Below are 14,975 nucleotides of genomic sequence, written 5' to 3'. Positions count from 1 at the left end.
AGAAGTTGAAAAACTCAAAGGCATAGGCTTCGTCCGTGAAGTCAATTATCCAACGTGGGTAGCAAATGTTGTCATTGTTAAGAAGAATCCGACCAAGGAAAGTCTCCTGCTCCAAAAGGTCTTGTGGAGAATGTGTGTCGATTACACCGACCTAAACAAAGAATGCTCGAAGGATAGCTTTCCTCTTCCTCTCATAGACATACTTGTAGACTCTACGGCAGGGTGTGAACTTCTAAGCTTCATGGATACTTACTTAGGATACAACCAAATCCTCATGAACCATCTGGACCAAGAACACATAGCCTTCACTACTGACAGGGAACTATATTGCTATAAAGTCATGCCCTTCGGCCTAAAGAATACAGGAGCGACTTATCAGAGACTGGTCAATTCAATGTTCGCTGAACAGATTGGGAAGAGCATGGAAGTTTACGTTGATGATATGCTAGTCAAGAGCAAACATGCTGACCAACACATCACGACCCTTGACAAAGTGGCGATTGAGTATGCTTTTCGTTTCAAATTTAAGGCGTCGAACAATGAGGCTGAATATAAAGCCCTTCTAGCAGGCTTACGTTTGGCCAAACACCTTGTGGTTAAACGAATTGATATCTTCAGTGACTCCCAATTGCTGGTTAACCAAGTCATCAACAACTTTGACGCTAAGGATAGCTCCATGGCAGCATATCTAGCACAAACACAATTGTTGCTCAAACACTTCCACTACCAGATCATCCAAATTCCTCGAGCGGCAAACAGTCATGCAGATGCTTTGGCTCGCCTCGCCTCAGCTGTGTAAGATAAGATTGGGAGAAAAATTCAGGTCGAATTGTTGGCAGCACCAAGCACCATGGCTGCGGAAGTGTGCAACTTATAATATGGGGATTGTTGGATTACCTCGATTTATAGATTCCTTGCTCATGGCACTCTTCCAAATGACAAAGTCCAAGCTAAGCAGATTCGATACAAGGCTACCTGTTACTTGATCATTCATGACCAACTCTACAAGCAGGGTTTTAACCTACCATATCTAAGATGCCATACGCCCACAGAGGCGGAAACTGTCCTTCGGGAAATACATGAAGGAGTCTGCAGAGATCATACTGGATCTCGATCCCTAGCACACAAGGCTTTTCACCAAGGATCTTACTAGCCAACACTCCACCAAGATGCCATCAGAATATCCCGCTCATATGATAAGTGTCAACGCTACGCAACTATTCCTCACCCCTTTCCGAGCTGCTCACTCCTATGATCAGCCCTTGGCCCTTCGCCCAATGGGGACTTGATTTGATCGGCCCAATGCCTGCAGGGAAGGGCCAGGTTCGCTATGCAATCGTTGCAATTGACTACTTCACAAAGTAGGTCGAAGTAAAACCCTTGGCAACCATTACTGGGGCAAAAATAGAAGACTTCGTATGGAAGAACATCCTTTGCAGATTCGGCATTCTCAATGCGATAGTCACTGATAACGGGCGACAGTTCGACAACAATAAGTTCAGGATGTTCTACTCTAAGCTCAACATCAACTTATGTTTTGCCTCCCCAGCTCATCCCCAGTCTAATGGACAAGTTGAAGCCATTAACAAAATAATCAAGCGAACTTTGAAAACCAGCTTGGACAAGGCTAAAAGTTGTTGGCCAGAATTTGTACCCCAAGTTCTTTGGACATTCTGCACTTCGTATCGGACATCAACAGGAGAAACCCCATTCTCACTTGCCTTTGGTACAGAGGCAGTTATCCCAGTTGAGCTTGAGCAAGCAACGTTCCGAGTCCAGAACTACGTGCAAAGCGAAAATGACAAACAACTTACCCTCAACTTAAATCTAGTCGAGGAACACAGAAAACAGGCTCACTTAAGGAATGTCGCCTACAAGCAGCGCATCTCCAACTACTATGACTCAAGGGTCAAACCTCGTTCTTTCAAAATGGGGGACTGGGTATTAAAGAAAAGATTACTCTGCGACAGAGTCCTGAGTGAATGAACACTTAGTCCAAACTGGGATGGACCATTTGAAGTTGTTGGCATAAGTCGCCTTGGCTCCTACAAACTTAGAAGCTCTGATAGCAAGACCCTTGGCCATCCATGGAACGTTGATCACTAGAAATACTATTACAAATAAACTCACATTGTACAAGTGTTAAGCTTCAGCCGTTTGGCATCTTATGTAACGAAGACTATTTGGCATGAATTCAATAAAGATGTGATTTAGACAACTCGGTCCTAATCCTCTTACATTCCTAGCAATGAAACACTCGGGTTCAAAGCTTCAACATGAATGTTTCCAACATGAAACAAAGTCTAAGTATATGTCAACAAGACTATACAAATAAACGAACAGCTTCACAGTATATTCATTCAATCATACATTCCAACACATTCATACATAAGCCCAATGTGCTTTGAAAGGGTTCAACATACTTTGTGTCATTTGACACTTGCTACAATGTGCCTAGACACCTTGCCCTTATTCTCACCAACCAGGTGATGAAATGTGAAGAAGGAACTCATCTTCATGCCACCAACTAGGTGATGAAATTTACAACCCGTACTCTAATATCATTTGGCAACTTGCCACTCATGCCACCAACCAGGTGAAAAAGGAACTCATCTTCATGCCACCAACTAGGTGATGAAATGTACAACCCGTACTCTCCTTCATGCCACCAATCAAGTGGTGAAATGTATAACCCGTACTCTAATATCATTTGGCAACTTGCCACTCATGCCACCAACTAGGTGAAGAAGGAACTCATCTTCATGCCACCAACCAGGTGATGAAATGTACAACCCGTACTCTAATATTATTTGGCAACTTGCCATTCATGCCACCAACCAGGTGATGAAATGTACAACCCGTACTCTAATATCATTTGGCAACTTGCCACTCATGCCACCAACTAGGTGAAGAAGGAACTCATCTTCATGCCACCAACCAGGTGATGAAATGTACAACCCGTACTCTCCTTCATGCCATCAACCAGTGATGAAATGTACAACCCGTACTCTAATATCATTTGGCAATTTGCCATTCATGCCACCAACCAGGGGAAGAAGGAACTCATCCTTGTACCACGAACCAGGTGATGAAATGTGATGAAAGGTGATGAATGAACTCACATTCGTACCACCAACCAAGTGATGAAAGCAACTCACCATTCATTCCACCTACTAGAAGACGAGTGGTACAACTTGTACATGTGAACTCCTAGCATTCACAAATAATAAAAAACCCTTAAGCTTGACAACTCAACTAGGGGAACATTTATGCCCAACAAGAGTTATAGTCACCAACAAAGTCTTATTGCAAGCCAACAACAACTTCAGTGCATGGCATTCGAAGATCAAGCTATTCAACCCTTTTGCATGTGCTTCAAACATTTCCCCTCTGTAACAATGCAAACACTACAACTCGTAGAAAGCTTCACACACTCTTGATCAAGACAGTGTGAAGCAAAACCAATTTATGGTGCCAACAAGAGCTTCATCAAAGGAGTTCAACCACAATTCTCAAAAGCTTCACACATTCTTGATCAAGACATTGTGAAGCAAAACCAATTTATGGTGCCAACAAGAGCTTCATCAATGGAGGGCAACCACAATTATCAAAAGCTTCACACACTCTTGATCAAGACAGTGTGAAGCAAAACCAATTTATGGTGTCAACAAGAGCTTCATCAAAGGAGTTCAACCACAATTCTCAAAAGCTTCACACACTCTTGATCAAGACAGTATGAAGCAAAACCAATTTATGGTGCCAACAAAAGTTTCATCAAAGGAGTTCAACCACAATTCTCAAAAGCTTCACACACTTTTGATCAAGACAATGTGAAGCAAAACCAATTTATGGTGCCAACAAGAGCTTCATCAATGGAGGGCAACTACAATTCTCAAACCTTCGAAGCAAATTCAATTTATATGGTTCATCCAAACCTTCGACTACTACAAGGTGTGGCTTGCATCACAATCTCTTGCTCAACAGTATGAAAGCAAAATTTGTATATGTTGTCTCTCCCACATTTTCAAATTTCTAGTTTCCCAAAAAAAAAAGAGAAATTCAACAAAGCTTCATCAATGGATGACAACTACAAATTCTCAAAAACTTCACACTATCTTGATTAAGATAGTGTGAAGCAAAATCAATTCATGGTACCCAACAAAAGCTTCAACTCCAAAGCTTTACTAACAAAAGCTTCATCAATGGAGGACAACTACAAATTCTCAAAAGCTTCACACTATCTTGATCAAGATAATGTAAAGCAAAATCAATTCATGGTACCCAACAAAAGCTTCACCAATAAAAACTTCAACTCCAAAGCTTCACCAACAAAATCTTCATCAATGGAGGACAACTACAAATTCTCAAAAGCTTCACACTATCTTGATCAAGATAGTGTGAAGCAAAATCAATTCATGGTACCCAACAAAAGCTTCAACTCCAAAGCTTCACCTACAAAGCTTCAACTCCAAAGCTTCACCTACAAAAGCTTCACCCACAATAGGTTTACCTACAAAAGCTTCACCCATAAAAGCTTCACCAACAAAAGCTTCACCCATAAAAGCTTCACCCACCACAAAAGCCTCACCCACAAAAGCTTCACCTATAAAAGCTTCACCAACAAAAGCTTCACCCACAAAAGCTTCCCCTATCACAAACGGGATTCAAGACTTAGATTAGTTGATGAAACGAGAAGAATATGTCCGGGATTTATCGGTATGGAGAAAAGGGATCACTTGTTTCTTGAACAATTCTAAAATTCATCTATCTGATTGATGAGTCAGAAGACAATTCATGGTTCGGACAGTTATTAAGAATAGGAAGGGATAAGATAACCGGGTTGAGTTCATGGATTAAACTAGGTCGGGTTACAGATAAATAAATGATTTTTCTATTCGAAACCCATTCAAAAGTCAAAAGACCTACAAAAGCTTCACCCACAATAGCTTTACCTACAAAAGCTTCACCCATAAAAGCTTCACCAACAAAAGCTTCACCCACAAAAGCTTCACCCACCACAAAAGCCTCACCCACAAAAGCTTCACCTATAAAAACTTCACCAACAAAAGCTTCACCCACAAAAGCTTCCCCTATCACAAAAGCTTCACCCACAAAAGCCTCACCCACAAAAGCTTCACCTATAAAAACTTCACCAACAAAAGCTTCACCCACAAAAGCTTCCCCTATCACAAAAGCTTCACCCACAAAAACTTCATCCACAAAAGGTTCCCCACCACAAAAGCTTCCCCCACCACAAAAGTTTCACCAACAAAAGCTTCACCAACAAAAACTTCACCCATAAAAGCTTCCCCACCACAAAAGCTTCCCCTACCACAAAAGCTTCCCCTACCACAAAAGCTTCACCCATAAAAGCTTCACCAACAAAAGCTTCACCAACAAAAGCTTCACCCACCACGAAAGTTTCACCCACAAAAGCTTCACCTACAAAGCTTCAACACAAAAGCTTCACCTACAAGGCTTCAACACCAAAGCTTTAAAAAATATATATATTTTTAGGAAATTAGAAAATTCAAAAATTCAAAAATTCAAAAAAAATCAAAAAAAAAAAAAAATCAAAAAAAAAATCGAAAAAAAATTGCCTAAATTGCCTAGGCCTCATCTTCTTTGGGCCTAACAACTTTCATAACAAATATATATGAAGAAGGAGTTTTGGGCTACCACTTAGAAAGGAAATGCCTCATTCGTCAACTCCTTTGACCGGAGACTTGGGGAACTCCTACCACATGCTATTACACCTTGATACTCGGAAATCTCACGACCACTCAGTGACTTAGATTTTTCAAGTCTCCAAATGAGAAGTTTTCCTCACTCGGGAAATTAAGGGAGCACTACCTTAACCTACATGCTTCAATCACAAAGCTTCAACATACAAGCTTCAACAAAAGAAAAAATTCAAAGAACTTAGTGAAGAAGGCCTTGGTGTATTTAACACAATACGTTGAAATGAAGCAAAGCTTGTTTATTGATATCTCCGATAAGTTACAAATATGTACATATACATGAATCAAAATAAACAAATAAGAGGGAGCCTTCACAAAGGTTGCTCAGGAGAAGTCTTAGCAGTCGGCAGAGCCCTAGAAAGATGAGGCACCAAAGGATGATTATTCGGAGCCTCAGTATTAGGTAGAACCCCAGAAGGAGGAGGCATCGAAGGTTGATCATTTGGAGCTTCATTACGCAGTACAGCCTTAGAAGACGAAGGCAATAAATGCCTTTGGAACAAACCCACAAACCTCTGATGATCAAGTAAAATCTGACCATCAGATTCCTGCAGCTGGTCGAGCTTCCTCTTCATGTTTGTAGCATAGTCATGTGCAAGCCTATGCAACTGTTTATTCTCATGCTTGAGCCCTCTGATCTCCTGTTTGAGACTTATCACTTCAGCCGCCAATGATTCAACTTGGCGGGTTCGAGCAAATAGGCGTTGGGCCATATTAGACACAAAACCTGCACACTGAACACTGAGAGCCAGAGAATCCTTAACAGCCAACTCATCAGACCGTTTGGGAAGTAGTCTGTTATCTTTGGGAGTGAGAAGGTTTCTGGCCACCACCGCAGCGGTCATATCATTCTTCATCATAAAGTCCCCAACGGTAAAAGGACCAGTAGGGGATAAGAAGGATGAACGCCATACGTTGTCTTGAGAAGGCATGGCTGCCTCTTCACCAAAGTTCAAGTCAAAATGACAGTCGAATAGGCTAGACATTCTCAGAAATGATGAAGGAGAAATGAAGTGTAATAAATCTCTGAAGTAAAGGGAAAATTCCTACAAGCAATAACTCTCTAAATGTACTTCTTGCACACAATTGGTGCTCTTATAAAAGAAATGGCAATATGGCCGTTGGTTCAAAAATCGAAGAGGCACCACTCTCCGGATTCCGAAGAGGCACCACTTTCCACACACAACATCAGCTCCTCGGGTATCACAAATAACTTTGCCAAAGATCTCTAACAAAGTTTAGACACATAAATTTTAAAGGTCCAACTACCCTACTATTACCCACAAGGGTAAAGAAACAGCATCACTGCTTGATAACTAGAAAGTCCCAATGTGCGTCAACCTCCGTGCTCCGTGGCAAGGCAGGCTGGCAAAAATGCCCAACCTTTACTCACATTCGAGAAAACACTCCCAACAAGATTGCTTGCTCAAAAATCGAAGAGGCACCGCTCTCCGAATCTCGAGAGCTGGACTCCCAAAAGGATTACGTGCTTAAAAATCGAAGAGGCACCGCCGTCCGAATCTCGAGAGTTAGACTCCCAACATGATTACTTTCTCAAAAATCGAAGAGACACTGCTCTCCGAATCTCAAGAGTTAGACTCCCAACAAGATTATTTTCTCAAAAATCGAAGAGGCACCATTATCTGAATCTTGAGAGCCAGACTCCCAATAGGATTACATGCTTAAAAATTGAAGAGGCACCGCCCTCCGAATCTCGAGAGCCAAACTCCCAACAGGATTACTTTCTCAAAAATCGAAGAGACACTGCTCTCCGAATCTCAAGAGTCAGACTCCCAACAGGATTGTTTTCCCAAAAATCAAAGAGGCATCGTTCTCTGAATCTCGAGAGCCAGATCCCCGACAAGATTGCTTGTTCAAAAATCGAAGAGGCACCACTCTCCGAACTTCAAGAGCCAGATTTCCTTAGATAAAGCTTGTCTACAATTTTCACATGCAACATCAGCTTTCCAGATACCACAGACCACTTTTTCAAAGTGCTTTGACAAAGTTAAAACACGTGAAGCTTGCAACTCCCACTACATTGCTATGACCAAGAAGGGTAAAGGAATTACACTACTACTTGTTATTAGGGAAACTCCTATATATGTTGACCTCCATCCTCCACATCCAGGCAGACCTGCAAATAATAAAAAATGCTCAACTTTTCTTCACATCTAAGAGGGCACTCTCAGCAGAGTCTCTCGAAATACTTAGCTTTTTTTCCTCCTGATAGTACCTCTACAAACAAGCCACACCAGAGCAATAGTATCTCATATCATCAGGGTTAAAAGCAAGAGTATCCCATATCATGCTTTTTCCATATCTTTTCCTTTGGCTTTGTTCTTACCTGTAAGATAAGGAAAAAGAGAGCAATCAGTCAGCACTTGGAATCAAGCTTCCAGTCAGGAACTGACTGCCTGGAACTCCTTGCCTGATTACTTACTTGGCATTGCTCTCGAGTACTCATCTTTAACATCTTATGCTTCCAAAGAAGATACCACATTTGCTTGAGGAACATATATGGCAAGTGAGAAAGATACAAGGAAGCATGTGGAGACAAGCGTAACAGAACACGTGCCGATACATCCACTACTTTGTCAACAGCAAAAGTATCCTATATCATCGAGGTCGAACGTACTCTAGATTTGATGGACTTATTTTGACCCTCAAATTCTTGAGTCGGCCTTATACTCTGGAGGAAACTAGAAAACCCTCCAGCCCAGTTCAAGAATAAGCTTGTGGAAAGTTACTTCTTCAAAAGAAAAAGTATCTCATGTCATCTCTTCTCCATTTGTTTATCCTTATCCTTGTTGCTGTTTACGACACAAGGAGAAGGAGAACCATCAACTGGAAGCCGAAGTCAAACCTTCGATCAAGGTTGCTTGCTTGGAAGTCTGATTGCTTACCTTGTCTGTTACCTCATTCGGTAAATCTCTTGGCTTGGCGACTTGGGGGACTCCTACTATAGGGTTTCTATCGCACTTGACCAAGCCTGAAACTACAAGTAAGCTTCAAGTGAAATTGATACATTACCTTATGCATCTTCATCGGTTAAAGATACCACCCCTGGATGGAAGAAAAGTAATTCCAGAGAAGATGCCACATCTACATATGAGACAGATAAGGCAAGTGAAAATGATACCACATTTCAGTACTTAGAAGTTTCGTGATTACTCAATGGTTTGGATCTTGCAAGTCCCCAACCGAGGAGATTCCCTCACTCGAGAACTTAGGGGAACACTGTTTGTACCATACTTGACCAATCCCGAAACTACTAAGCACCTGTCAACGTTATACCGTCAAGGACCTAGAAGAGTTTCCTTCCAACCAGGAGGCCAATCATAGTGCGACACGTGTTGACATTAGAAGCCAATCATAGGGCGACACATGTCAACATCAGAAGCTAATCACAACATGGCACGTGTCAATGTCAGAATGAAACTAGAAACTCTCTTCTATAAATAGAGATCATTCTCTCACAATATTTCCTAAGGTCATTTGTACCAAGTCATTCACTTGTACTCATTAAAGGAGAGCTTGAACCTATGTACTTGTGTAAACCCTTCACAATTAATGAGAACTCTTCTACTCCGTGGACGTAGCCAATCTGGGTGAACCACATACATCTTGTGTTTGCTTCCCTATCTCTATCCATTTACATACTTATCCATACTAGTGACCGAAGCAATCTAGCTAAGGTCACAAACTTAACACTTTCTGTTGTACCAAAGTCCCCACTGATTTTGTGCATCAACAAATGATATAATCTGTAGCTCCTCTATCTAAGATCCATGGCTTAGTAAACACAAAATTAATGGAAGTAATAGAAAAAGAATTTGAAATCCATGATAAGATCATGATGTTGCATTGTGCTCATAAGGCATAATCACCTGGTTTTTCGTCTCTGAAATGGGTTTAATGGATCCATCGATGACCCTAATTTTATTTTTGGCTTGTAGGGCATGAAGCATAGACTTCCTCCAAGAGGAATAATTAGTGTCATTCAATTTTTCAGAAACAAGTACATGGCCAGGGTGATCTGAAGGATGAACATACTATGGATTTGATAAATCCAAATTGTTTGTGTTGGGATTGTATGTTTAGTTGTCTGTCATGGTGTTTGTATTTTGCTAAGGTTTGATGAAGTGGATCGAAGAGCCTGTATTGATACCAAATTAAGAAAGAATATATGGAGGAATAATATGGCCGCATACTTTCTGTGTATTGAACAGAGGCTACGTAGCCCATATATATACAAATACTAATAGCAGAATCAAATCCTGATTCTAATCCTATAAAGCCGTGATCCGCAATACATGGAAAAGCTTTTTCTAGTTTAGACAAATACGATATTATACATTAATTACAATATATTCTTAATATGAAACTCTTTGATGCTCCGTGACTTAACATGTTAAACACCTTCATATCTACAAGTACAAGCCGAGCTCTATTGTTAGTATAAAGAACCCTTTTGTATACAAACTCGAGACTACCAACACCAGTCAAATTAGCTGAATAAAACCGATCATTGGCTTTTGAGAAATTAGCATATGACACTTGCAAGTAGAGCAAGTCCGAATACTAAAGGGATTATTAATTTCAAGCTACAAGCTAATCTTCTTTTCTCGGAGCTCTTTAGACTTGCAATTGGGCAGCTTGAGATTAGGAATTCCCTTGCAGAATCTAGTGTTGTCAACAATTGAAATAGCACTTTGATTTTCGAAAACACTTTACACTGATGGTGGTCAAGTCTGATAGGAAACTCAACTCACCATCTTTATTCCAAGATGATTTTATTGAATGTTGAGGGTCTTGAGGTTATAAATCTTTCAAAAATTTAGAATCTGTCAATGTGAATATTCAACAATTTCATGGCACAAACTAGACTTTAATCGATGTGAATACTACACAAAAATACCAAGTACAAGAAGTAGTAATACAGTCTTCACACAACGAACCTCATTGGTGATTATTTACATTCCAAACTTCCACATCTACCGTGGTAACATAAAAGCTAGACTTACAGAGGCAGTACACAAAATTACTCTATCATAAAAGCACATAAAAAAGAGTTTCTATCCAAGAAAAGTATTCCTGATGGAATGAAGTTCAGATACAACATCATTGATATTCTGTAGTCGATCTGTTGCGGATTCTGCAGAACAATCAATTCCAATTCTAAATATTGAACTCAAGCACACCTCAACTTTATGAATTCTTGCACTGCATTGATTGGGATTCTCGTTCGTGTCTCCTTCAAGAAGTGGTGCGTCTGCAATCTCAGTAATTAGCCCAGGAAGAGCCATCTTGACAAAATTATGAAGGTTCAAGCTATCACCAAACATGTTGTCAGTGGGTCTCTTCCCTGTAAACATCTCCAACAAGAGAATGCCAAAGCTGTAGACATCACCATTCGTTGACACGTCACTCCCCATGCCATACTCTACAATTCAAACATCATATTTGTGTATAAATAGTTTAGTTTGAATTTTGTAAATTAAATACTCCAAAATAAAAAAAAAAGGAAATATTATGAAGTACATATCTAACATATATATACCTGGAGCTGCATAACCAATTGTTCCTCTTATTCCAATGGAACTTGTCTGACTCTGAATTGCTGAAAGATTACTCGTTACTTGTGAGAGAAACCTTGCTAATCCAAAGTCAGAAACATGACTAGTCAATTCGTTGTCCAATAGAACGTTGCTTGGCTTGAGATCACAATGAACTATTGGCGTTTCACAATGATTATGAAGATAATCCAATGCACAAGCAACACCAATGGCAATTTCTAGCCTCTGAAGAAGACATAACTTCTTGGGTACATGGTCTCTTAACTCTTCAATTCCAGTAGGTGGATGCAGCCACTCCTCTAAGCTCCCATTGTCCATGAACTCGTAAACTAGAGCCTTGAAATCATTACCATGAAAATCAACACTTGAACACACGGTTATAATCTTGACAAGATTTCGGTGCCTAATATTTCTCAAAGCTTCACATTCGGCTATGAAACTCCTCGAAGCTCCATGGCGTAACAAGTTAAACACCTTCACAGCAACAAGTTGAGCTTTATCATCCTCATCAAGAACTCCTTTGTACACAGACCCAAAACTACCAGCACCAATTAAATTAGCCTCTGAGAACCCATCAGTAGCTTTGAGTAGAGCAGCATATGACACTTGCAAAATAGTGTTCCCCAAAGTGCTCAATGAAATTTCTTTCCTTTTCTTCCTTGACGAACAAAGAAAGAAATAGGAGAACACCATGGCTATTCCTAGAACAGTAAGCCCAAATACTAAAGGGAGTATTAGTTTCAAGTTACGAGACAATCTTCGTTTGTTGGACTCTTTGGACTTGCACTTGGGAAGCTTTAAATTAGCAACAGGGCTGCACAGATTAGTGTTGCCAACAACTGAAATAGCACTCGCATTTTTAAAAACACCTCCATTTGGTACCACTCCCCAAAATTGATTGAATGATAAGTTCAGATTCTTTAGGGTTCTAAAGCCTTCTAAAAAATGTGGAATTTCACCTGAAAAATTATTGCGAGAAAGGTCTAGATCTCGAATCCCTCTCATTGAACTCATAGACAAAGGAATGGACCCGTTGAAGAAGTTTCCTTGGAAATGCAGGACTTCTAAACTCTCACAACCACCAAGGCTACTGGGGAGTTCTCCAGATAACATGTTATCAGAAAGATCCAGTTCACTTAGACTATGGAAATTCCCAACCTCCGGGGGGAGGGAACCTGTGAAGAGGTTATTAGACAAGCCCAAAGAAATCGATAAGGAGGGGAGTCTAAAAACTTGTATGGGTATTGTGCCATTTAGGAGGTTATCAGAAAGATACAACAATTGCAACCCATGGCATTCCCCCAGACCTGAAGGAATGCTGCCCTCAAGATAATTTCCATTCAACGCAAGATTGTATAACCTGGTTAAATTTCCTAAAGAAGTTGGAATATTTCCTGATAAATTGTTCATGAAAATATCTAATTTTCCAAGGTTTGAAAGCTTACCAATGTCGGAGGGGATGTTACCTGTGAAGCTATTATTCCCCAAAAACAACCATTCCAAGCTCACCAGATTCCCTATCCCAGATGGGATACTTCCATATATTTGGTTAGTGTCAACCAAAAACAATTCAAGTTTGGTTGAGAGATTGGATATTGACATGGGCAATGTCCCTCCAAAATTGTTGTTGTTAATAACCAACCATTGTAACTGCGTGGCATTGGTCAAGTCCGAGAAAAAACTTAAGTCACCATCTTTACCGCTTCCAATATTATTATATTGAATGTTGAACAGCAGGAGGTTGTGAAGCTTTTGGAGATTTGGTACCTGTCCGATTAGGTTGTTAGACCCAACTCCAAATGTCTCAAAACTTGTGACATTGGATATTGAGGGAGGTATGGACCCAGTGAGTTGGTTTGAGGTGACGTGGAAGACATTGAGATTAGGAAGACTTTTGCCAATATCTGATGGAATACTCCCTTGAATTTGGTTAAATGGCATGGAAAATGTAACAAGAGAAGAGAGGTTATAAATGGAGGAAGGGATGCTACCAGACAACTGATTTAACCCCAATCCCAAGAAGGTTAATTTTTTCAATTGGCCAAGAGAACTGGGGATGTTTCCCATCAAGTTATTACTAAGAAGACTTAGTCGCTGGAGAGACGAAAGGTTCCCCAAGGAAGGAGGGACCTGTCCCGTTACATTATTATATTCTAATGCAAATGTTTGCAGTTTCGAGAGCAATCCAATTTCTGAAGGAATTTTACTCACCAACTTGTTGCGAGAGAAATTCACATGGATAAGGTTGAAGCAATGTGATATATTGTGTGGAATACTGCCACTAAACGAGTTAGCGTCTAATCGCAATACCTGCAATCTATGCAAATTCCCAATTTGTGGAGGAATTTCATGACTGAAGTTGTTGTCTTGCAGCCACAGCTTCCTTAGAAAACTTAGATTTCCAATGTTTGTGGATAGTTTCCCTACCAGATTTTGAGATTGCAGGTCCAGCTTAGTGACCCTTTGGCGATGTCGTTGACTGCACGTCACACCATGCCACATGCAAAAGTGCGTGGATTCGTTCCAGGAGCTCATCACGTTGTAATTATGCAGATCTTGCTTTATTTGAGCTTTGATGGCAAGCAGCGCCAGCCTATCCGTCACATTCCCTCCAAGTCCAGATTGCAGGGAGCTCCAACAGCAAACGAACACTGCACTGAACATCAAGTATATTAAGATCAATTTCAAAACCAAAACCCCCATTCCTGATTTGGTTAACTATATATATAACTAGAGAGAGAAGCATAAAGAAATAGAGAGATGGGTGTTGAGTTGTGAATTTGGTGAGTTCCATTTGTTGCTTGACAAGGAAATTTATAGAAGGATAGGATCATAGGAGGAACTTACACCACACAAATATGAAAAGGAATCAGTCCAAGTAAATGATAACAACTTTGGCTTGTTTTTTTAGACGACTTCACTAGCTTACTTCCACTACTAGGACCTATTGTCTGGCGCTTTCGGTACGCCAAGGACCAAGATCATTAAAGCACCTTGACTTCAGAAGCTAACTGGAAACATTTGGCAACCATCAAAAATGAAAAAATAAATACATGGAACCCTATATTTTGGTCACATCAAACATTACGCTGGTGTCACTTAATATGAAAGTTACCTTACAGGACGATCCTAGTTATGAATGGAAATTTTGAAGTCTCTACGTTTTCTGATTGGCTGGACTGTGAGATTGCTGATTTTCTCATAGTTCCCCTAAAGTATATCATTGCAAGAAAGCTTGTTGTGGATGCAACCTTTTTAAAAATTGTAACAGTTACTAGTGAGATCAAGCTTTCTTAATTTTTAAACTTCATGGGGGGCTCCAATGATTGAAAATTGTAACATGAAGGTTTAAGTCCCCATTACACACGTTGTTGGTGGATCTCTTTCCTGTAAACATCTCTAGCAAGAGAATTCCAAAATTGTAGACATATCCAGTTATTAACGCCTCACTTCCCATACCGCAGTTTATGGTTCTTGAAAATTCAATATGTGAAGGAATAAGTCCAAGTAAATGATAATAACTTCGGCTTTTTCTTTGGACGACTTCACCAGCTTACTTCCACTATTGGGACCTTTAGTCTGGCACTTTCGGTGCGCCAAGGACCAAGACCATTAAAGCACCTTGATTCTACAAGCGGACTGGAAAAATTCGGCA

At 40.3% G+C, this 14,975-nt stretch overlaps 2 protein-coding genes across 2 annotated transcripts in view; one reads left to right on the top strand and one right to left on the bottom strand.

The window, feature by feature from the left end:
• The window catches only part of LOC126591126 (pumilio homolog 1-like), a 66,132-nt gene that overhangs the window by 35,824 nt on the left and 15,333 nt on the right, over nucleotides 1-14,975 (top strand). The gene's annotated exons all lie outside the window — the stretch shown is intronic.
• LOC126591128 (probable LRR receptor-like serine/threonine-protein kinase At3g47570) lies at nucleotides 10,627-14,167 on the bottom strand. The gene is made up of 2 exons (XM_050256699.1): nucleotides 11,305-14,167; nucleotides 10,627-11,187 (listed from the first exon to the last, which is right to left on the bottom strand). The coding sequence occupies exons 1-2, from the start codon at nucleotides 14,021-14,023 to the stop codon at nucleotides 10,820-10,822; spliced, it is 3,087 nt and encodes a 1,028-aa protein (XP_050112656.1). The 5' UTR covers nucleotides 14,024-14,167; the 3' UTR covers nucleotides 10,627-10,819.

Source organism: Malus sylvestris, chromosome 11, assembly GCF_916048215.2.
Source record: "Malus sylvestris chromosome 11, drMalSylv7.2, whole genome shotgun sequence".
In the NCBI taxonomy this organism is placed as follows: domain Eukaryota; kingdom Viridiplantae; phylum Streptophyta; class Magnoliopsida; order Rosales; family Rosaceae; genus Malus; species Malus sylvestris.
Note: the sequence above shows the minus strand (reverse complement) of the source record. Positions and strands in the feature narration are given on the sequence as shown.

Excerpts from the sequence above, each read along its gene's own strand:
- LOC126591128 (XM_050256699.1), bottom strand. The coding sequence starts at position 14,023 with ATGGGGGTTTTGGTTTTGAAATTGATCTTAATATACTTGATGTTCAGT. Across the intron at positions 11,188-11,304 it reads AATTGGTTATGCAGCTCCAG|AGTATGGCATGGGGAGTGAC; the intron begins GTATATATATGT and ends TTTGAATTGTAG.